This window comes from Chamaea fasciata, unplaced genomic scaffold, assembly GCF_029207755.1.
Source record: "Chamaea fasciata isolate MVZ Bird 193981 ecotype frontalis unplaced genomic scaffold, bChaFas1.0.hap1 SCAF_18, whole genome shotgun sequence".
NCBI classification, from domain to species: domain Eukaryota; kingdom Metazoa; phylum Chordata; class Aves; order Passeriformes; family Sylviidae; genus Chamaea; species Chamaea fasciata.
In genome coordinates, this window is record NW_027094103.1 from 2508952 (window position 1) to 2531134 (window position 22183).

General features: G+C 52.1%; 2 protein-coding genes across 2 annotated transcripts in view; one reads left to right on the forward strand and one right to left on the reverse strand.

The window, feature by feature from the left end:
- GGT1 (gamma-glutamyltransferase 1) overlaps positions 1–19168 on the reverse strand; it is a 56307-nt gene extending 37139 nt beyond the window's left edge. The window contains exons 1-2 of the mRNA XM_066199763.1: positions 19119–19168; positions 3936–4000 (exon numbers count right to left, since the gene is read on the reverse strand). The gene's annotated coding sequence lies outside the window, so the exon portion shown is untranslated. The remainder of the gene's footprint in view (positions 1–3935; positions 4001–19118) is intronic.
- LRRC75B (leucine rich repeat containing 75B) lies at positions 1672–21552 on the forward strand. The gene is made up of 4 exons (XM_066199767.1): positions 1672–1929; positions 6533–6661; positions 9574–9686; positions 20324–21552. The coding sequence occupies exons 1-4, from the start codon at positions 1672–1674 to the stop codon at positions 20844–20846; spliced, it is 1023 nt and encodes a 340-aa protein (XP_066055864.1). The 3' UTR covers positions 20847–21552.
- The last annotated feature ends 631 nt before the right edge of the window (positions 21553–22183 follow it).

Consider the following 22183-nt stretch of genomic DNA (forward strand, 5'->3'; position numbering starts at 1 on the left):
CAGGAGCTCGGATCTGTGGCAGCCTGTCCAGCTGCCAGTCAGCAGGGAAAGGCCATTGTGCACCCCTCCTTTGACACTCCAGCACTTTTTGTCCTTGCCTTTGCTCCCCGTGACAATTCTGCAGCTGTAAGACTGCACCCCATATGAGTGATTTTCTCTTGACCCAGCCTCTCTCAAAGCTCTCTGACCAGATCCAGAAGTCCTTACTCAGCATCTACTCCCTCCAAATGGGATTAGCTTGAGTCAGTCTCAGCCATATCTCAAGATCTGTTGATGCTAATTTCCCTCATGCAGATGCTTAGAACAGGGAGGGGACTAATGGGCAGGTGGACAGTCAGGGCTTTTGTCTGACAAAGCGTCGAGTAAAATTCTGAGAGGGGCCTTCGGAATCTGGCCTACCATGGTTAGAGGGCTGCACAAACACTGTGACAAAATTAATGCATTAGTCAGGCTGCATTGGAGTCCAGCCCCTTTTTGTCTCTGTCTCTTCAAGCCAGACACAGGTTACCAGCTGAATATTTGAAAGGCTGTCATGATGCGAAGCATCCTCATCTCCATCTCCATTCACGGCTCAGAGGAAGGCTGAGGAGGAAAACGAGCCTTGCAGGCTCTGTACCACAAAGAGCCATGGCCATCCCCATTCCCCCAAAGTGCGAGCCCAACAGCCACAACATTCTTCCACAGACACATTGGATGGTGCTTGTCCACGGATGCACAAGGCAGTGGGAGCCCCAGGCCGTTCCTACAGCTGTGTGCCCTCACATCACAGCTACCACACAGCCCTGCTCTGTGTGCAGGACCCACAGGCTGCCATGGGCACCGGGGCTCACGGTGGTGATAGTCCTCAACAGAAGTAAGCTCATGGATCCAATTCCAAAAAGTAGGTCAGCCTGGGCCACTGGTTATGCTGAGAGCATGATAGAGCTGCCTGCAAAATCTCCGTGCCTGGAGATGGGATACAGGCTTTGGTTTTTACCATCCTGTTGGATGGCAATGATTTTGTCTGAGGAAAAGCATGTGCTAAACTTGCTGTGCACTGCTGGAGGAGGGAAGAATGCACACAAGGAAAACAGTTCTACCCACAGCAGGTGAGGAACAGTGCCAGCATCGTACTATCAGTTGCAGATGATGGGTGGTGGGCAAAATTCCTGCCGCTTTCTAGATTGGTAAAACACCTCCTCTGGATCCAACAGCAGACTGATAGAAAACACAGCCCACAGAAGCAGTCCCTGCAGATGGTGTGTTTTGAACTACTATTAATCTAGACAACCTTTTGCGATGTTCAAAGAGTTTGTCCAGGAATAAAATAGCTCCCCTAAATGCCTGGATGGAAGGAGCAGTCTCGGCAGCATCCGCGTCTCTCTTTGTCTTCCCCACCGAGCATCTCCCGGCAGAACAAACCCGGGAGGAGGAGGAGGAGGAGGAGGCGCCTCGGGAGCAGAGGCAGCGGGGCTGCCCGGCCGCCGGGGAGGCGGCTGCCGAGCCCGGAGCCCCGCAGCCCCAGAGCCCCGGGGCGTCGCTCCTGCGGGAGCGGCGGGAGCGCGGGGAGCCGGGGCGGGCCGGGCCGGGCGGGGCAGCGCGGACCCCCCGCCTTCCCCGGCGCCTCCCCCGGCCCGCGGCCCCGAGCCCGCCCGGTCCGGAGCGCGGCGGCGGCGCGGCCGGAGCGCGGCCATGGGCTCCCGGCTCAGCCGGCAGAGCAGCCTGGAGGAGGAGAGCGCCGAGGAGCCCTGCCCCGGCAGGCTGGAGAGCGGCCGGGGCGACTTCCACCTCTCCTCGCTGCTGCTGCACCCGCAGAAGCTGCCCGGGGTGCTGCGGAAAGCCTCGCCCGCGCCCTACGTGCGGCGGGTGGGGTGGCTGCGGGAGATCCAGGCCACCATCCGGGAGCACAAGCGGGAGCACGCCGTGCACATCCTCCGGCTGCTTAGGAAGGTACCTGCCGCGGGATGCGGGCCCGGGGCGGGGCGGGGCAGGGCAGGGCAGGACGGGACGGGGACAAAGGGCCGTGGGGGGCCGGGGGCTGCAGCCCCCGCCCGGCGCTCTGGTGCAGGGAGCCGCGCTACAGGAGCCCCCTCCCCGGCGCTGGGGTTTGCAGCCCTCCTTGGCGGGGCTCTTTGTGCTGCTTTTCTCCGCTCCGTGCCCTGGTCCTTTCCCCGCTCGGTCCACACCGTGCCAGGTGACACCAGCCACCTCCCGGGCTCACAGCCTGGGCGAGGGGTGCCTAGCCCCACTGCCGGGGGCTGGGAGGGAGCTGCGAAGGGAACTGTGCTACACGCAAGAGAAGGGGGCTCCGAGCTTGAACTGTGCTCATCCACACCCCTCCGTCCAGCCCGCGGGTGTGCTCAGGATTGATGCCCTCCAGAAAAAAGCCAGTGCCGCCCCACTGCCAGCACATCCCATTATGGCCACTCAGCCAGACTGGCTGAGATATGGCTGGGAAACCCCAAAATGGTTTTGGAGGGGACCTCTGGGACAATGGCGGCTGAGAGGAGAGGTAAAGGGGTCAGTGTATCAGTGGGAGCATGTTTCTGTCTGCCGCCATTCAGGAACAGAGCAGCCAGTGTGCAGACAGTGTGGTGCCAAAGTGATGCTGAGGACAGAGCCCTGCCGCTGGAGCAGAGCCATCTCCTCCATCGCCCACTGCTACCATCACTTTCCAGCCAAAGTCAGCTGCCCTAAACTGCAGGCAGCTCCGGTAGCACAGGGGACAAAGCCCACCTGAGACACGGACATAAAACACCATCAGTTTGTAGCTTATCGTGTTGCTTCATTGGATGACAATCTACTTCATCTTGGGAACGTACATTATTTCTTGCCTTAGTAGCAAGTGGGTGTGAGTGCAGTGGAGCGGGGACTGGCTCACTGGATGCTTGTTCACCCACACCACCAGCTGCAGGGAGCTGCACGAACAGCCCTGTCTGCTCTGCATGTCCACAACACATCTGACAGTGGTGCTTGCTGCCCTGGGCTACCAGGAAGTTGCACACTCACAAGTTAAGAATTCACAGGACCCAAAATTACATCTCTGCTTTTCCTGTCCACTACTTCAGCATTCGCTTGAAGATTGTTACCAGCACCACACTCTTCTTGCCATACATGTGGACAGATAAACTCACGGCAGAGAACCTCTGTGTGTGCACCAGTATGGCAGACGAGGGCTGAATAAGATTTCAAAGGCAGTTTTTGAGAGGGCGTATGGCAAGAAGCTTATGAAGAAAGAGAGGCAACCATTCCCTTCATGGATGTGGCGATGTAACATGAACAGACTTTACTAGGGTAAGCCAGAGGCCAGAATTACAGAATGTCATTTTCTGTAGTGCTCAGCACCTCTCCTGGAGACTGAAGCACTGAAACCCTCCACAGACCTTGGAGGTCTCCAGGCCCATCTGTGTGAGCAGACAGGGTTTGAGTGCTAAGTCACAGGGGCCATATGGAATGGAGGGTCATTTCTAAGCTTATTTCAGGATCAGTTAAACACTTGGCTTCCCCATATCTGTGCTTGAGAATTGCCATGTCCTGAACATTCACGTTTTGCCTGCTGCCTTTCCAGTTCCCCATGTTATTCCTGGTCCCCATCTCTGCCTGCCCGTGTTGAAACAGTGACTGTCTGTCCATCTGCTCACAACAGAACAGAGGGACATGCATCCATCCTGTAATCACAACACCTTCTGCCAAGCAAGATGGAAACCCGTCCAGCAACACCCCAAAGCCTCTGGTTCATTGAGTGCTCAGAGGTTTCGGAGACAGAGGGTTTACACCACTGACATGTACCACACCACTAACATGTACCACACCCAGCCTGGGGTCATGTAATCACCACCAGTCCTCCTGACATGTCCAATGTCAGCTTCAGATCAGCCTTTTTTCTAATATATAAATTTTCCTCACTCCACAGCTACATTCACCCTTAGCTTGGTCCCCAGAGTGTCCCTCCTTACCTTGGCAGTGTCACGCTCTCGGGAGTCACGGATTAATGTGTCCCAGGTGAGGGTCTGCTTGTCACCTGTAAAAAGAGAGATGCCTTGTTCACTCTGGTGGACAGGGAGGATATTTAACACTGCACCTCATCACTGTGCCTTGGGCCAGGGTGCAAACACCCCAGGGAAGGCAGAGAAACGATGGGAGTGGACCTGCAGCCTCCTCAGGTGAGCGGACAGTACAGCCAGAGCAGAGCACACGGGATCCCATGTGTGCCTCCTGCTGCTCCCACAACACCCCCCCCCTTGGCCAGCCCTGCAGGTGTACCCTGCTGATGTGTCTGCCAGTGGGTTTTGACCTGTGGTCTGCAGACTATTCCTGGGATGTTCAGAGGGTGTGATAATGTAAAGCAAGCAAGCCGGGCAGAAGCAGATCCACTGACAGAGCTGTGAGATCCCAGCATTTTAGAAACTGCCTGGAGAGCAGCTGCAAACCACAGGTGCACACGTGCTCTGTACATGAACACTTGGACAGCTCCATTGCACATCATCTACCCCAGAAATGCCCACCAGCAGAAGCCAGATCAGCTTTCCTGCTGATCTGGGTGAGCATCACTCTAGAGCTGAAGCCCAGGGAGACATTAGACTTACACCAGCAAAAAGTCTGGGATAATCTGTTTTCCCTGTCCTGAGACAATGGCAAAGTGTCATTCTTAAGACAACAGCACTAAGTTAGCTGAACTGGCAAGAATTATAATATTCTGCTGTCTGCAGCCTCCCTTTAGGTGGTACAAAATTTTCCAAGAAATGAGAGAGAGAGGGAGGGAGACAGGGAAATAAGTAAGATGAGCCGGAAAATGCCTCCGGGCTAAGAATTTATGGAATATCAATGTGAAGTGAATATTTACAGCTATATTACTTACAAAACCCTCGCAGGCAGGATTTATAATGGGAATGCAGATTCATCTTAATGGTATAGCTCCAACTGGGGGAGTTTAATTACTGCTCTGACATCCCCTGCTGCATGCCCAGCCATGCCGTCCTCACGGCAGCTTTCTTCATCTGTGCACATTACACTTGGTGTAGGAGGCTTCGTTTCCCTGAAGCCTTATGGTTAAGGGAGACACTGGCATGATGCCTTGGTAGGCTCCTGGCCCATATCCAGCTGTGCCTGTCTGTCCTTCAGGACTGATCCACTGCTTGGGTTCCTTGCCTGCGTATGGGTGTCATTTGTGTTTGCAGAGTGATGGGGCTGTAAAGTTTTAATAGATTTAATTTATTCTCCCTTTTCGTGTCTCTAGTCAGAGTCTCTTTGGGATTGTGCTTTCTACTCAATCCAGCATATCCAGGGCAGGATACAGCACTGTCTTTGATTGGTGCTTAGAGTTAAGATCCCAAACCTCTGCCAGCGATGGCTCTGTCCCTGTTGGTGATGTATGTGCATACATCCAGCATTTTTTCCCTCTCTCACTCCATTTTTTTTTTAGCTCTCAGTCACTGGGTGGTGCCTGAAACACACACTCAGTAGAGCAGTGTGAACATATGGGGCACCCATTTGCTTATTCATTTCTCCCGTCAGCTGCATTCAGAATGGGGAGAAGACGTTTCTTCTCCTTAGCTGAGCCCTCCTTATCAACTGAATCAAACCCAGCACTGTCCCTACTAGGGACTTTTTCTGTTCCACATTTCTACTCCTAGGGTTTTTTCTTTGGTTGGTTGGGTTTTTTTGCCCCTGTGGCACTTTCATGTGAATATGTGATCTCTCTTTCCCACATTTTTTAAAAATTTTGTTTGTTTTTCACAGCTCTGTGGTACCTTCTGATTGTAATAACTGTGTCAGTATATTACTTCTTTGCTTTCCTCTTAGCAAGAAACGGCTTGGTTCTTTGCAATATCATCCCTCTAGCCCTGGGAAGGCTTTCTGTTCCCAAATATGCTGAGGTCTCCTCTGAAGGCACCCCATCCCCTGGTCCACACAGATAAGTTGCCTGGACCACAGCTGTTCCCCTAACTCACACCGTGGAAGATGGAAGAGGAGTTCCTCTGACTGTGGTGTAAAGCCACCTCTGAATTTACCATTGCACCCCATTGCTTGGTTCTTACTGAGAAATTCACAGCACAGCTAAACTCGTACAGATGGGCAGGACTTCTGCTCAGCCAGCCACCACCAGGCAGCATCTAAATACCTGAGAAAGGTCTGATTCTTCCAGAAAAGCTGAGATTGGAGAAGCAGCTTTAGAGCCAGCCTTCCTGCTTGGCTTCTGCAGCAGATTCACACATAGAGGCTGACAAAACTGTGTTTCTCTGAAGTTAATTCTCTTCAGCCTCCAGGCAGCCTGGAAATGATAGAATTCTCACCTTCCTGTGGTAGGTGGAAATAAGGTGGTCAGCCCTAGGCTGACTAGCTCAAATTAACACTGCATCTCATTCAGCTCTGGCTGTCTGCACCCCCAGCACAGTAATGCTGGGTCAGACACGGCTGCTTCACCTCTGCTGGATCATTTCCTGCACTGGACATCCAGCTGGCATCACATCAGATTTTCTTTCTGGTTTCAGAACATCCCATGGATAATAGCTCTGAGGAAGCCTGCGTGCCTGACTGTCTGTTTCTTTTGTAGGACCTAGGACTGGAAGGAACGTTTCTCAATGAAGTGCTCTACAAAAATGCAACTTTCCTCAACTTGGTGGATCCCATCTCCCATGACCTGCTGATGAGCCTTGCTAGAGATCTGCAATGTCCCAAAAAGGTGAATTCTCCCTCAGCTCAGTGAATACTTTGTGGCACAGCCCTGATGCAGAGAGCCCTACTGGGGCAGCTGGCGCTGCAATCAATCCTCCAGAGCCAGGCAGTGTGTGCCCTGGGAGCGGCAGCATGTGGATTGTGGGCCACAGTTCTGTAGAAATCAGTTAAAACTACCTCAGAACATGAATGCAGCTGAAGAAGGTTATGTGCACAAATATTAGGAAATTACTTTTTGTGCCCATAGTAAACTTAGTGACAGGGCAGAGAGCCAAAATCACTGGTGTCACAGGGGTTCAAAGCAGCTGAGCTCATGGGGTGCTCATGGAGCTGCAGAGGAGAGCAGAGATCTCTGCAGGAAACCCCTCGTCTCTCTTCCTGGGCCCTTTGCCATATGTAATGACCTCAGCCCGGCATTGTTTCCCCCCTTAAGTCTCCGAGTTCTCTGTACAGAGAGGTGCTGTAGGAATATATTACCACTGGGGGTTCAGGAAGTAAATGTGTTATGTACACAGCATCCCTGCCTGCTCCAGCACTTTCCTTCAGAGGATGAGGAGGGCAGAGACAGAAAGGCAGGGCTGAGAACAGACAAACATCACAGATGTCCCAGTCCCACTGCAACAACCAGCATCTATTTCTGTTCCCCTTTGCCACCACAAACACTTGGATTTGCAATGTATCCGTTTGCTCGTTAGGCTTGGCAAGTGTCATGTTTGCTTTATAAGGAGAGGAATAGAGTGAATTTCTTTATTCAGAGGGAGATATTAAGTACACACAGCTGAGAGCAAGCAGCAGTGCCCCAGGGAATACACTGAATGCCTGGTGTAGATTAGGGGCATTTCTAACCTTGTTCTGCTGTCTCCTGAGGCTCACTGATAACAATTAACCAGTCATGTCTCAATAGACAAACTACATTTAGCCAAAGTTTAATCATCATTATTGGGCTGCAGTGCAGCTTGGAAAAAAAAAAAAATCTTTCCAAGTGTAATGTCTGTGTAATTCATGTCAGCATCTGAAGGAAGGCGTGGGTTGTAGCAGTGGTGTCCCTTTAACCACCCTTCACTTGACCTCATCTGCAGCTGTTCTTCCAGAGCACCTCCAGGCCCGTGCTGAGCAGTGCCCCTCGGGGCAGGCAGCAGGAGGGGATCTTACTCTGATCTAGTAGCCATGTGTTTGGCAGATAACACATTACCATTTCTGTTCACCTGTTTCTGCCCCCGCTGCAGTTTCATGCCTTCTGGATGCACTGACACACGTACCATTGCATAAGAAATTATTTTCCCCATTCCTAGGGAAGATGTTGAGCGCCTGAGTTGCCCTTCAAAGGCAACAGAAGTTTAATTAAGTGGTTGTAGAAATTCAGTAGCTACAGCAGCAGCACCCTTCCCAGAACAACGCCAGACCACGTCCCCTCTCCGACCCTGGCTGAGCATCTGGTGGGGGTAACTGCATTACAGGCAAGCAGGCTGAGTGCAATTCCCAGTCTGTCAGTGGAAATTAAATCACTGAGGACACAGGAAAGAACAGGAGGGTAACTGTCAGCTCTGAGCCAACAATCGCTCGCAGAGCTTTGTGCCAGCTGCTGTACTGGAGCCTGGTGTGCACGTGCACCCACTTGGAGAGGTTGGCTGTTGTAGGTGACAGCAGAGTGCCAGCTGCAGCCCTGCCAGCACAGTAGGAGTCTAGAACAAGGCACCCAAGCCAAAGGCAGGGCCAGTCCCTGTGGGGTTCCTAGGGAAGCTGGGATGGGGATGAGGGGTGCTCAGCTGAGCAGAAGGCTAGGATCCCTCTCCCCTTGGCACAGGAGAACTGCCACATGCTGGCACTGCATCCCTGGGGAGTTCGGCTGATTCAGGGGCTGCTGAATAAAGTCACAGTGCAGCTGTTGGCCCCAGTGCAGTGCTTTAACCACTCACAGTAAGGAATCAGTCAGGGCATTCCCTGACACCTTTACTGGGTGTTTACCTATCAAATCCCTAAATGTGCATGTGGCACCATGGCTGGAGGGCCGAGGGGTGGGAATGCAGGTGTCTGTCAGCAATTGGAAAATACAATAGAGAAGGCAGAAGTCCCAGCCTTCAGCAGCTGCCATTTGCCATTCTGCCTCAGCAGAGGAAGAGGTTCTGTTCCAAGTCATGGCACTAAAGAACATGTGCAAAAATAACCCAGGAAGGCAGCAACCATGTGGGCGCCTGCTTTTCCTGACGAGTCAGTGCAGGGGCAGGAGGGAACTGCTGGCATTGGAAGCTCCCAAACTGAAACCTCCAGTAGCAGAGTGGACTGCAAGGAAGTAAGATGGACTATGGGGAAGTGGCCAAAGTTCCCTGTCCTGACATCTCCCAGCTAGAGCACAGGAGGCCGTGGAATCAGTGTGCTCCTGCAGGAGGAGCAAGAAGCACCTTGGGGATGGGACAAGGGTGCCAGTTACTGACCTTTCCACACCAGGGTATCAGATAGTCCAGAGACAGAGTTTGGGGAAGCATGGCAACAAGATAATTAATAGAAATTTAGCATTGTCCTGTAATTGGCAGTGGAGGGGTCCCTGCAATAGAGCATTGTCAGTCACCCCTGCCACAGCCCTGGAAAGTGAATCCCTCTTCTGAGTTTCACTTGTTCTGGGTAGGCTGTGAAATGGTAGCCCTTGCTCTGGGCAGGAACATGGTGGCTGGGCTGGGGTTCTTCCTGGCAGTGCAGAGCTCCTCCTGCTCCTCCTCCACCCCAGGAGGAGTTGGCATGTGGCAGAGGCATCTCAGGCCTTCTCACCGTTCCTCTTTCGTTCTCTCTTCTCTTCATCTCTTCCCTTCCATACATGACCCTGCTCCACTGCCATCTTTATTCCTTTCCCATCCTCCTCTGCCCTCCTCCTTTTCTTACGTTCTGCAATGGTGCAGGCAGTCTAAGTTGTCCCTTTGCTTTCAGGAATATGACCCCTGGAAATCCTCAGACAGGATCTGCAGGCAGCTGATTTACCACCTAACCCCACACTCGAAATGGCACCGGCACGGGATGCCCCGCAGGAAGTCCCAAGTGTGGTAAGGACCTGTGGATGGGCACAGGGGGGGATCTGCCTGGGCAAACGGTGCTGCAGCCGAGCACCATCCCAGCCTGCCACCCCTGCCCTCCTCAGGGAGAGGCAGCACTGAAACCAGTGCTCAGCAGCTGTGGTGCAGCCTCCTCCAAAACCCAACACCCCTCTCTTTGTTCTCTTTCGGTGTTTGCTCATTTCTGTGTGGCGTTACAGTTCTTCACCCTCTCCAAAGTGCACTGAAATCAATCCCCCCGAGTGCACAGCACAGACGACCCTCCTGCAGGGCTTGCAGGGTGTTTGGCCAGGGCTACCAGCCTGCAGAAACACCCATGTGCCAACCAGAGCTGTTCCTGGCTCTGTATCACCCTGGCCTCGTTTAAAGCTTCCCTGACAGTGGGAAAAGTGTCCCATTACAAGGCACTGTCGCCAGCTGATCACCCCATTCAGCAGGAACCACTCTGGGGTGGCTGGCAGAGAGGTGACCGTCCTTCTTACCTCCCACTTCTCTGCCAGCACCTGGAGAGGGCCCTGGGATGGTGCAGATGCACAGAGAACCCAACTCAGAGCGTGTTGGCCAATGACAGCTCCTGGATGGCAGCTGCTTTGCACTGCTAGAAGTGTATTCAGACACCCAGACTTGTTCCCTCCTTGACACTTGCTGGTTTTTCTGCCCAGATAAAGAGCAATCCCCACGTCTTCTAAATCCACCCCTCCTCTTGTCATTTTCTTGGAGCAAACCCTGTTCCTGTCACACAGATCACCACTGCTGAAGAAAAGACAGAGAAGTGACTAAGAAGAGAGCTCATGTCAGCCCCATTAGCTTCACAGGAGTAAATGCAGGATTGGATAAAAAGAAATGCAAAATCAGCAGCACTCTGAGAATGGCCTTGGGCTTTTCTGATGCTTTAGGTCTTTGATGTGTATGCCAGCAACTTAAAATTCCCCATGGGAATTGACATTTCCGTCATATCTTTCATTCTGACTCAGAGGCAGGTTCCCAGTGCATCTTAAGGAATAAAATCCCTAATACCACGATTTCCAGGCCATCTGCCTCTTGCACCTGTAGCCCCACTTGGCCACTGAAGCCAAGCACTCCCAATGCTCTCAGCCCCAGCACCCCACAGGGCAGGACTGCTGGTGCTGCTTTGCAGGTGTTAACCACAGCACAGAACAGGACTGAGGCTTCAGAGCTGAGTGAGACCTTCTCCAGACCCACTCAATGACATTTTCCCTATAGGATCCTGCGGAATACTGGAGATGCAGGATACAGATGCCAGTTCTGACCTCATCCCTGTCTCCTCCCAAGATAAACTGAAAGATAAAAAAGTTCAGGACTCCAAAGTCCTGCTTGCAGACAAACCTCTTCTCCAGTTGGACTTCAGGATGAAGAGTCAAACTGGAAGTGTTCCCCGTGATTGCACAGGCTGGGGACAGCAGAGGACTGCAAACTGCTGCAAACCCATCTTGCAGTAACAACAGAGAGGAGGTTTGTGGCCAGAGGAAGAGCTCTGGGTCCAGTGGGCACCCCACATAGAGGGGTCAGGCCCCAAGTGCTGGCCAGGTACAGAGCATCTGTGAGCACAAGCAGGGAGAGGGCAACGAGGCAACGTGCAGTGGAGGGAAAGAGAGTCTAAAGTGGGCTGCCCTGCCTGGCTTCCACACCCAGTTACAATGTGTTACATAAGGCACAAATTAATTTCGATTAAATATTTAACAGCAGAGCTTCCTCTTTTAAGTGTGGAGATGAAATGGTTTGCAGTTTGCAGCAGAAGGTGCCTGCAGAGTTGGCATCTGAGGCCGCTGCAAGAAAATGGGTGTTGTCAGTAGCAGGAAGGCAAGAAATAGCTGCTTCATTAGGAGATAGCAAGGCCTAAGTTTGGTTAGGCAGGCTGTTTTCATGTGATCCAAATTCTCCACTTCCCTCTGTCTGCTAGTGGGAGTATTTTACTGTAGTGTCTGTCTCAAACCCTGTGCCCTTGGCTTGCATTCTTCCAGCTGCTGAGGTCCTGTAAAGAGCACGGGTGTAGCAGCAATACTTTGAAGGAATTTCTAAAATCTAGTGGGGGTTAAGGACAGCAGGGAGGAACCTGTGCATGGAGACAACATCCAGAAACCAAATTCTCCTCTCGCTTTTGCAGCCTCTTGGGCTTTGGCATCTGGCTTTCACAGAGCTGATGCCGGACTCCCTTGTTCTCTGAAATGCAATTTCTACTTTCTGGCAGCATGTTAGATGGGCGCAGGAGATAATTAGCAAGCCCGTCCATACAGAGAGCTTGGAGCATCTGCCAGGTTTTAATGACGTTTGGGCTGTTATGGAGATGTAGGGAGATGGAGAGGACCTGGAGTCGGATCACACACCAGGTGTTTGTCCCCACTGCCAAACCATTGGGTCACAAACAAACTAACAGCAGTTACATCCCCAGCTGATCTCAGTGGCACCCACATCCAGCAGGTACAAACCTGAGCCACCCATGAGCTGGTAAAGCAAAAAGGATCAGATACATTTCTTCAAGCACTGCTGTTTCAGTACACAGGTAGAGCCCACACAGAAATGTGGAAGGAGAAAGCTCATTGCAGGTCCATGGACTCAGTGCAACAGCAGCTGCAGGGAGCAGGAGACATCCAGCCCAGGCTCTGTCTGGTTTCTGTGCCTGACTACACTGCTGAAGGTGAAGCTGGGAGGCAACTTGCCCTCTGCATCCATGCCTGTGGGTTCCTTGGAGTGGCTGTATGCCTTGTACAAGGAAGGGTTGCAGTCCCCAGCTGTGCAGTCACCCAAAGAGACTATTTTAGCTGATACTCAGACAAGTTTGCCACACTGAAAGGAAGGGGCTCCTTTCCTGCAAAATTCTGTCTCAGGTTTGCAGCCAACAGCCTGCACCCCACTAGCTCTGCCCTACTTGGGTTGGCTGCCTAACCAAACTAGGAAGATGAGCTCTTGCAGATTTACTCTAGGGGTTTTAAAATTAAAAGCTCAAAAGCTGGAGGATAAGATTTCTGCAGCAGGGACTAGCATAACTACTGCACAATTTTCAGTCCTTTATATCCTAGAGGGAATTTAGTTTTAGCACCATTTTACAGTTGTATAGATCACTCCCACTTAACGAGCAGAATACATCCTAGAGTGTTGTGTAACTCCAGCTTCACTTTCTCGTTAAATTGATGTTTAGTGTGTAAAGAGTAATGGATTAAGAAGTGCTCCTTTATACAGACACAGACCTTTTAGGCTATCAGTGCCACTTCTGTGGCATTTTGACAGATGCAGAACTTTCAGATGTTATTAATTCTTGTCTTCAGAATTCCTGGGGCCTCCTGCCATGCTGAATTCAAGAAAATTGTCACCATCTGCTGCCAGAACAGGGCGGGATGCCGAGGGTGTATTATTTTCTGAGGGCCAGACACACTGGGCCGCAGTTCAGAGCAGAGAGGGAGAAGGGTATCAGGTGAAGGCAGCCTTTGTCTGGAGAGCTGGATCACAGTCTGGTACTGTGATCAGGAAGCTCTGGATTACAGCTGAACTGTCTTGGCAGGGCCGTGACAGGGAGCCTTAATGTATCTTCCACTTGCATCATCCCCAGAGCTGGCTGCTTCAGTGTAACTACTCCCTTTCCTGAGTGCAAAGGATCAAACCTGAATCCACAAAGCAGGCAGGCAGCAGACACAGCTTTATAATTGTGACAAAAAGCCCTCCAGATTTTTCACACAGTGGCTGGTTCTGGGAGAGCAAAGGCAGTTGTGTGCATGGAGTGAACTCCCAAACCACAGGCATATGGCCTTTCCTTTTCACAAACCTCACCACAGCTTCACTTTGCTCATCTGAGTGAATTTCATCACGGCTAATCCAGAGTGGGTGGAGAGCAGAGTATCCCTTCTGGGCTTATTGCTCCCTTTCTGTTATTGATGTGCATTGGCCAGACATTGCAGCATTAGATGCACTTTTAAAATGCAGTGAAAGCACTTGTGTCTAGAGGACTTCAAGGAAACAGCTCGAAAGGGCTTCAGATCTTTTTTCTTTCCTTGAAAACATCACTCAGCACTGAGGCTGACAGTTCTGGCAGATGAGATCCCAGCCTTCACATGGCATGAGGAGAATATTAACTCCGGCTTCGTGTCACCCTTATGCAACAGGGTAAACAGGCACCATCATTCCTGCTTTGGTGAGAGGAAGCCAAGTCAGTTAACCAAAGCCACATGGTAAACATCATATGGGAGTACAGGAGCTGCCCCACACACTGTTTCCAAGAAGCTGCTGTCACAGAGATAACAGATGGACAGACATGAGCTGGTGGGTGAGTTGTGGACGGAGGCAGGAATTGTGCCCTCATCTTACAGTGCAGAGCATCCCAAACATTACCCCTGAGGAGGGCTCCCAGCAGCATCAAGAGGCCCATACATTTGGAAATGTATGAGGTGGCAGGAAGGGTCACCCGGCTGCTTGACACTGCCCTGTCAGAGTCGGGAGTAAAACGGCCAAGACTGGCAGGCAAGAGAAGCAGGACACTGGTGGAGACAGGGAGTGAAATACAGAGCCTGGGTGGCAGGTGGGAGCTAAAAGCAATCAGCAGAGACCTTGTACCTTTGTGACTCTTACCCAGTCAAAGGTCTGACAAGGACATGGTCAATACATGATATTTACGGCAAGGAGGCAGCCTCATTCCCTGCTTTGCTAGGAGAGGCCTAAATAATGAAGGGAAACAACCTTGGACAGATTAAATAGCAAGATAGATAGGCCAAGGGTTCACAGCTCTCTTGAACACACCTTCAAGGACAAAGTGACAGCAGAGGCAGGAAGAGAGAGGCGTTCAGCTGCATCAACAACTGCAGATTTCCACGTCCCACCCCAGCTGCAGAGGGAGTGAGGCAGGAGAAAGGCTGCCTTTGCCTCCTCTCCACAGCTGGTCTAAAGAGCAGGACACAGGGCACAAGGATGGAGATGTGACTAAGGGACTTCTCATGGAAGTGACCTATTTGTGCACTGCCCCCACCCTCACAGCAGGGCCAGGCCCAGCCTCAGATCAGCTGGGGCTGGGTTAGTCTAGGTCAGTACTTTTGAGGCTTCTCTTTCCTTTTTCGTGTTGCATTAGAGGCAGCCTTGCACAGCAGCACCCTGTGCCACTGGGGAAGCAAAGCAAGCAGATTATGCTAAGTAGGCAATTAAAAAGCTCAGAATCCATCCCCTAAATCGCTGCTCAAAGCAGGGAAGCCATCCAGACATGCCTGAGGTTCTGTGCAAGAAAGAGCAGCTGAGAGATACCTGACTCATGGCTAATTAGCCACTGCTGGCAGTGCCTGTTAACGACAGAGGGGATACACAGTCATGGGGATTTCTGGCATCAGCAAAGTTTTATATTTGGAGACAAATTTAATGTAAAAATAAAAGACAGAGGGGTAGAAAGCTAGTAATTCTCCAGAGAAATAGGTATGAAGTAGTGAGCACCCCTTCTTAGCCACGTTCTCTCTGACTCTTACTGTGTCCTCCCAGCCTTTCTCCATAGCATGGAGACAAGGAAATGAGCTGAGGCTCCAGGAACCTCAACATTCTTGAGCTGAACGAGCTCCCCCAAGCGCCACAAAGCCAACAAGAGGCCAGACACCACTGTGACTGCTGCAGGTCCCAACAGGGCAACAGTCAGGAGCCATTACGTCCCTTCCCTGCAGCCACCAAAGAATTCAGCTGATGAGCAAGAAATTGATGGGATTCAGTGCTAATAAAAAAAACCCCAAACGTGCTGAGCCTGCAGCTTCATGGATTCCAAGCTGGGCCTGGAAGATGGCCTAAGGGTTAGTTCCCTTGGGACAGGTCCTGGAGACAAACAACTAGCAATTAATTTCAGGTCTCCCAGTTGTCCCATTTCAAGACAGCTCTGTATTTGCTTACACAGCTGAGTTCCCAGGAGGCTGCAACGGTGGCTGAGTGTTAGTAGAAAGAGGAAGACTTTTATCCCAAAAGAAAGCCTGGGGAGGCACAAGATGGTTTCACCTCTTTCCCAGCCCACATTTCTCACTGAGAGGGGTTTTTTTCCAGACACCCACAGGTCCCTCAGGCCCCTGCTCTGTCTGGACTGATCCAGGGTGGATCTCCCAAAGCCAGGCTCAAAGTGCAGCCTAGGCACTGCTGGTAAATGCCTGCTGAAGAGTAGAGTTGGCACCCAGGAACGGGATTAGTGGCAGTGAGGGTGGAAGGAAGAATGCCTCCTTGTCCATGGGAGAAAGGCCGGACCCCAAGAAGGGAGCTGGGAACAATGCAAAGTGAAACCTTCCACAGGAGAAACAAGGAGATGCACCTCAAAGAGCTGCCGTCCCTCAGCAGGGCTGGACAAGGGTTGCAAGCAGGGTGCTGATCCCTTATAAACAGGACTCTGGGCCAGCACCATTCCTCACTGGATGCTGCACCCCAGGCAGGCAGTAGGGGATGGCCTGCTTGATTGCCCTTGTTTCTTACTCAAAGTTTCCAAGAATTTCTCACTTGCGGCCATTTCTCCAGCATCTGAGGGAGTGGGGGGTTGTTTCCTCTCCAAGCTTGCTGCAGATAATACAAACACAGTCTGCCGCCCTGCATCCAGCGTCCAGATCCTTGTTAGATGCAAATCCTCACAATTACAAATGTGCCCTGAGCACCAGTTGCAGAAGCAGTAGGTTAATCCAGCCCCCAGTGCTCTGCAGCCTCTGTCCACAAGTCCCACGGGCATCAAGAGCCACGTTGCTAAGTAGCTGTTTTATCTCACACAAAGGAAAAAAAGCCTTCTGCAGCTGAAGCAATCTTAAAGCCTATTTCAAGTGCAGAAATTAGGGGATAATAGATGACCCATTTCCCAGGAAATAAACCTAGTATTTTCTCAGCTGCTGCCCAAGTGACTGAGAGCTTGGTGCCCTGTGTATCATGCCCCTCTCCCCCCCAAGAAGTAGAGCTTAACAGAGCTCCAAAAAAAACCCCAACAAAACAAACCAAGTGTCAGATAATTCAGAGTAAAGCATCTACCCACATCTCCCTGACCCATTTCTGACTGCAGACAAATTTACCTCTAAAGCAGTAGAGAGAGTGGGCAGCTTTTCTGTGCCTTGCCCTAGAGCTGGGATTTAGCTGTGCCTCTTGGAGCTGCACAGACACACCAGGGAGGCGAGGAGGAGGCTGCCAGGGTTCACAGCATGCGTGGGGTGTTGGATCTCATGCTTCAGCACTTACCGGAGAGCTGAGGGCCTGGCTGCAGCATAGGGCTGTGTCCACCAGGATGAGGCTCCTACAGACACATCCCTACAAGAGGCATTTTTATAGGCAAGAGAACAGCTTAAACACAGGAGGGAGCCCCCAGCCCTGAGAGAGGAGGCCCAGAGTCACCCTGGCAGGTACAGCAATGAGGGCAAAAGGAAGCAGCAAAAAACACAGGAAAGGAAAGAAAAACAAGCCAGCAAAGAAGGGAGGGAGGCCGGGCTCTGGCACAGGACAGGAGGGTTGAAGCACATTCAGCCAGGAGCAGTCCGGTCTGGAGAATCAATTATGGGAAGATAATTTGTCCGCTTGATTAAAGCCTCCTTGGGGTATTGGCTCGTTGCTGGGGAGAGCAGCAGGAGGTACCTGCTCTGGTGAGAACAGCACGATCCGTGACTTATTACTGCAGTCTCCACACGGCGCTCACAGGAGGGGAGGCTTAACGGGCAGGGACAGACGAGCACATCGCCTCTGTCTTTGAGCCATTTCCCTTCAGTCATCGCTGTCTGCACTCAGAGCCAAGTCGCTCCAAGCAGAGGGGACCCCGAGAGCCTTTGGAACGTGCCCCCCGTTAAGACAGCCGCTGCTGCAGACGCGACGGGAAGAACGGCACCTGAATGCCGAGGGCGGCCGCGGAGCGGAGCCGGCTCAGCCGTGCCCTCCAGCGGTCCCCGCTCCCGCCTGGCGCCCAGCCCCACTCCCGGCTCCGCTGGTGCCCTGCGGCTTTAGAAAAGGGCTCTGAGGAGCCATCGCACAGACCGACACGAGGCTTAGGGCTGGGGAAGGTGCCCCTATGCTCACGTCTCCTTTCTGTGTCCCCCACCCACCCAGGATCTGCCATGGCTTGACAGCGCTGGGGGAGAGAATTTCCAGGAGCCACAGGCTGCGTTCGTACAAAGCAGGCACTGAAGTAGTTACAGGCGTGTTTCTATGCTTCTTTATTCTGTATTCCCCACACTCCCAAGAAAGCCTTATTCTAAACCCCTACAGGCCAGAGAAGGCTGCTGTATCTCTTGTACCAGCCCCTTGTGGATACGGGGGACAGTTACCCTGTGCACTCAGGTTCTCACTCCGTTGCATTTCTCCCTGCTCCACCTGACCCATATGAATGCACACCTGCACTGTGCACTGGATGCTCTGTTCTGCTAGAACAAGCACTCCAGATCAAACACCCTGATAAAATACCTAGCATGGCTAAAAGGATAACTCTTGTTGTGCGAGGGGAAACCTGAGGCGTTTCCAGCTTTGGGGCTGGTCCCTGATAAATTTCATACACGATGAACTCTCCCCCTTTTGTGCTACACCACTGCCAGTGATTGGTGACAAACTACACCGAAATACATGCATTGTTTCTCAAGAGAGTTGAAGAAATACAGCTCCCAGACAGCCTGGACTGATCTCAAGCATCCCTTGGATTAGCAGGAAAAGGGAGACTTGCTCAGTGCCACCCAGACCACAGCATGCACAGTTCACAACTGCTGCTACAAGCATTGTGGTGGATTGATTCTTCACAGTCCCATCTCTGGGGCCCAAATGGTGGAGGGATATCAGGTTCCATCTTCAAGGCCCTTTGGTGACCTTCCTTGTGTGCTCAGACCAATTTCCCAGTCATCAGTCATCCAATTCCCCAGTACATCAGTCCCTGCTGTTTGGCAGTACAGACAAGCGCTGTTCCCCTTGCCCCTCCTGTGATCCACTGAGGTGTAGTGTGGGTCTTCTGGTGTGTAAATATTTAGTAATTTATACATTTTACTTACAATACTTTAGGTCTGAATAGAAATCAATTCATGCTGTTATTAGCCCTCTGCCACGAGAGCTCATTAGTCCAAATGCATGCTTGCAGATACGGTTTCAGCCTTGCACAGTGAATTCCCATGGGAAATACAGAGACACACAGAAGCAGCCTGAGCAAAGTACTGCTAAACCCAGAGCAGGAATTTGTGGGCTTAAGAATTGAGAGGGCAGGCCACGAGGTCTTTCTGCCTCATGCTCCTACAAGGAAGTGCAGCTGCAGGTTTGTGCCTAAATATGTCCACAAAGGGCTGTTGCTCGCACCGGTGCACGTTTACTCCCTTGTATCAACACATGCTTATAGGGGATTATTAAGGGCTGAAATTTCTAGGATGCCATGAACTGCATATGTAAAGCAAAGCTACAGAGGCAGTGCCACATCCTCTGCACAGCTCCAGCAGAGCCTGGCAATACTGAGGCTTGTAGGGACATTCTCACCTGCCACGGGAGCTCCTGCGGTGCTGTAGCCTCCTCCGAGGAAATTGCATGTCCCCATGTACCCATTGCTTTCAGGGACTGGCTGTGCCACAGGTGTGCAGGACACTACAGAGAGCCAGATAGGAAGAGTGGGGACCTTCAAAGTGGTGGTTAATGCTTAACCCACCCGGATCCTCCCAAACTCAATAAGGCACTTACAAGACCCCCCTGAGCACATGACTGGGGGGTCCTACTAGGGCTCCCATGTCCTTCAGGCAGGATGTGTCTGAAAGAGCAGCAAGGTTAACACAATTTACACTAAGGGATTAGATTCTCCTGTGTTACACCAACACACGTTTGCACTCAGTTTTGCAACGTATCCCCCAGCAGCTCCTGTAGCCCCACAGTCCCCACTTCTCACAGCACTATTACAAACCCACAGTCTACCATTAAGCTCCACACCCCACTCCTTTTGCGTGCCTAGCAGCCTCACAGCACAGCTTTCCTACCTCCTCCTCACTCCCTTGGCCAGGCAGACAAGAAAAGAAATGGCTGAAGCCATCTCTTGGCACCCTTATGCCCTCCCCGCCTCCTCATAGCTGCAGCAGATCCCAGATGATCTGCTGACCACAGAGACCCAAATAGGGCAGCCACTGGTGCTGCTCACTGACTAAGTGCTGCTTGTGAAGGCTTTTAAAGGGACACGCAGTAAATCCATTCCTGGAGTGCAGTTTGCCTGTCTATTGTTTTCCTGATGAAACATCCATTTCTCAGAGGTTTAACACTGCTCTCCTCTGTAGCACAGACCTCGGCATTCACCTGGAGAGGCGGCTCACAAACAGCCCCCACACAGTGTAAATCAGTGCTCTTGGAAGGTTTGCTTGCCTTGGTTATTTTTGCTTTCTATGCATGAGCGCCTGTATGGGCACGTACAGACAAACACTTTGACATTTGCTAGCGGGAGACACTTTGGCAACCTGCGTTTAGCCAGTTCTGGCAAAGTTCACGTGTGAGTGCGGAGAATACACAGCAAAGCCCCAGGACAGTCTGCCCTGAGCTGTGGTGCAAATGCTTGTTTCCCCAGTGAGCTCTATTAACCCTTTCCTTAACATTCTAGCCCAGGCTGTTAATGAGTTCTCCCTGTCCCAAGTGCTCTCTCACTTGGCTGAGACGGATGGGAGCGCTGCCCTTAATGATCTCCCTGTCTCCCCTTCTCCAAACCTCAGCCTGAAGACCAGCCTGCAGAAGAAGGTGAGCCAGGACTCCATGGATTTGTCCGGGATCCCCCTGACCATGCGGGATGTCCACCGCATGGCCTACTACCTGCAGAACAACGGGGACCACCTCACCTCGGTGGACCTGAGCTTCACGGAGCTCAACGACGACATGGTGCGCCTGCTGCTGCCCTTCCTCTGGGCGCTGCCCAAACTCACCCACCTGTCCCTCAACGGCAACCGCCTGACGCGGGCCACCATGAAGGAGCTGACTGACACCATGAAGGACATGAACAAGTTCCCTTGCCTGGCCTGGGTTGACCTCGGCAACAACGTGGACGTCTCCTCCATGCCGCAGCCGCTGCTGGTGGGCCTGCGCAAGCGCCTCAGCCAGCAGACCACGCTGCCGACCATCTATGAGGCGCATGACTGCGACTCTGAGATCGCCGGCGGGCACGAGGGCAGCCAGCCAGAGGATGAAGCAGCCGGAAGCACCCCGCCACGTGCTTTTTCTCAGCAGGGCTGCGAGAGGTGACTGAACAACGGGCCGGCGCTGGCACACCGAGGCAAGCCCAAGGAGAAGTTTTGAGTACAAACATCAAGCAGAGGGCCAGCTTGACCGGCTTCCCTTGGCTCTTTTCTCTCGCCTTCCCTGACATCTTCCCCCCAACCTGCTGTGAGACAAAAGCCTGTCGTCCCCCCACAACGTGCTCCGCTCCCTCCCCTCGCTGCCAAACCCATTGCCCACGTTCCAGAGAGGAACCAGTGACTTACAGTGAACCTGGTCCCCAGGCAGGGTCTCACTGGAAGACGGGAAAAGACCTGTCGGAGTCAAGAATATCCTCCAGCAGCCATTGGGTTGAGGGAAAGGGACTAGGGGGAAACCTAAAACAGAAACAGGCTTGTAGTCTACTTCCTTTCTTCCTTTTCCTATGCACCTTGGAAACCTTGGGACCTGCAGCCTTGAGTGTGAAAGGAGGTACCCCAAGAGCCTAGTGCTGTGGAGCTTAGTGGAAGGGCTCAGAGGCCAGAGCTGGAGCCCGGCAGTGTGTCTCCCTCTTGTGTCTGGCTCCTTTTGTTTTGTTTTTTTCCTATTGTGTGTTTTGTATGAACGTCTGAACAAAGGGACCTGGTCAGAGACCATTGGATCACATAGGCTGGGGCGGACACATGGCTTGGAACTGCAGCATCAGGATATTTGCTGTGTGACCGGGGTGAGAGGGAGGGGAAGGAGGTATGTGTTGGTGGGAGCATGGGGGATGGGATGAGTTGGGATGGGATTGGGAGGAGGGGGGAGGAGAGGGGAGGGGAACGGTCTTGTGGATTAGTAGGATTGGTTTCAAAAAGCGTGCTTTTGTACTAAAATTACAAGTTCCAAGGTACTACAATTGCAAGTCCCAAGTGAAACTGAGGAAAAGCTGACAGCTCGGCACCTAACTGTGGCACTAGAGGAGCAAGCAGTGAATGTGCCAGAGGTGGGCTCTTCCCAATTGGAAGTGCAAAGCCTTGGCTCCTTGTGGCACGTTGCACACCTCGTCATACAGACACGACGTGAGCAGCTGCATCGCCATTCCCAGTGCTGTCCAAAATCCAAGCCACTGATGCAGAATTTCCAGTGTTTTCCACATTGCTCATGCTCTATGTAAACGTAATAAAGAGTTCTCTTGGACATGAGCGTGAAGCACTTCAGAGTCTGAGTATCTGGGTTGTTTGCAGATCTTGGAATATGGAGCAGAGCCCTGATGCAGTGCCTGAGGGACAGTATCAGGTACTATTCACACTGGGCATTGTGGTTCATTCCTTTAGGAAAGAGAAACGTGGGTGCTCATTTGTGGTAGGCCGCCGTCCTTTGTGTTGCAAGGGCCTGGTAGA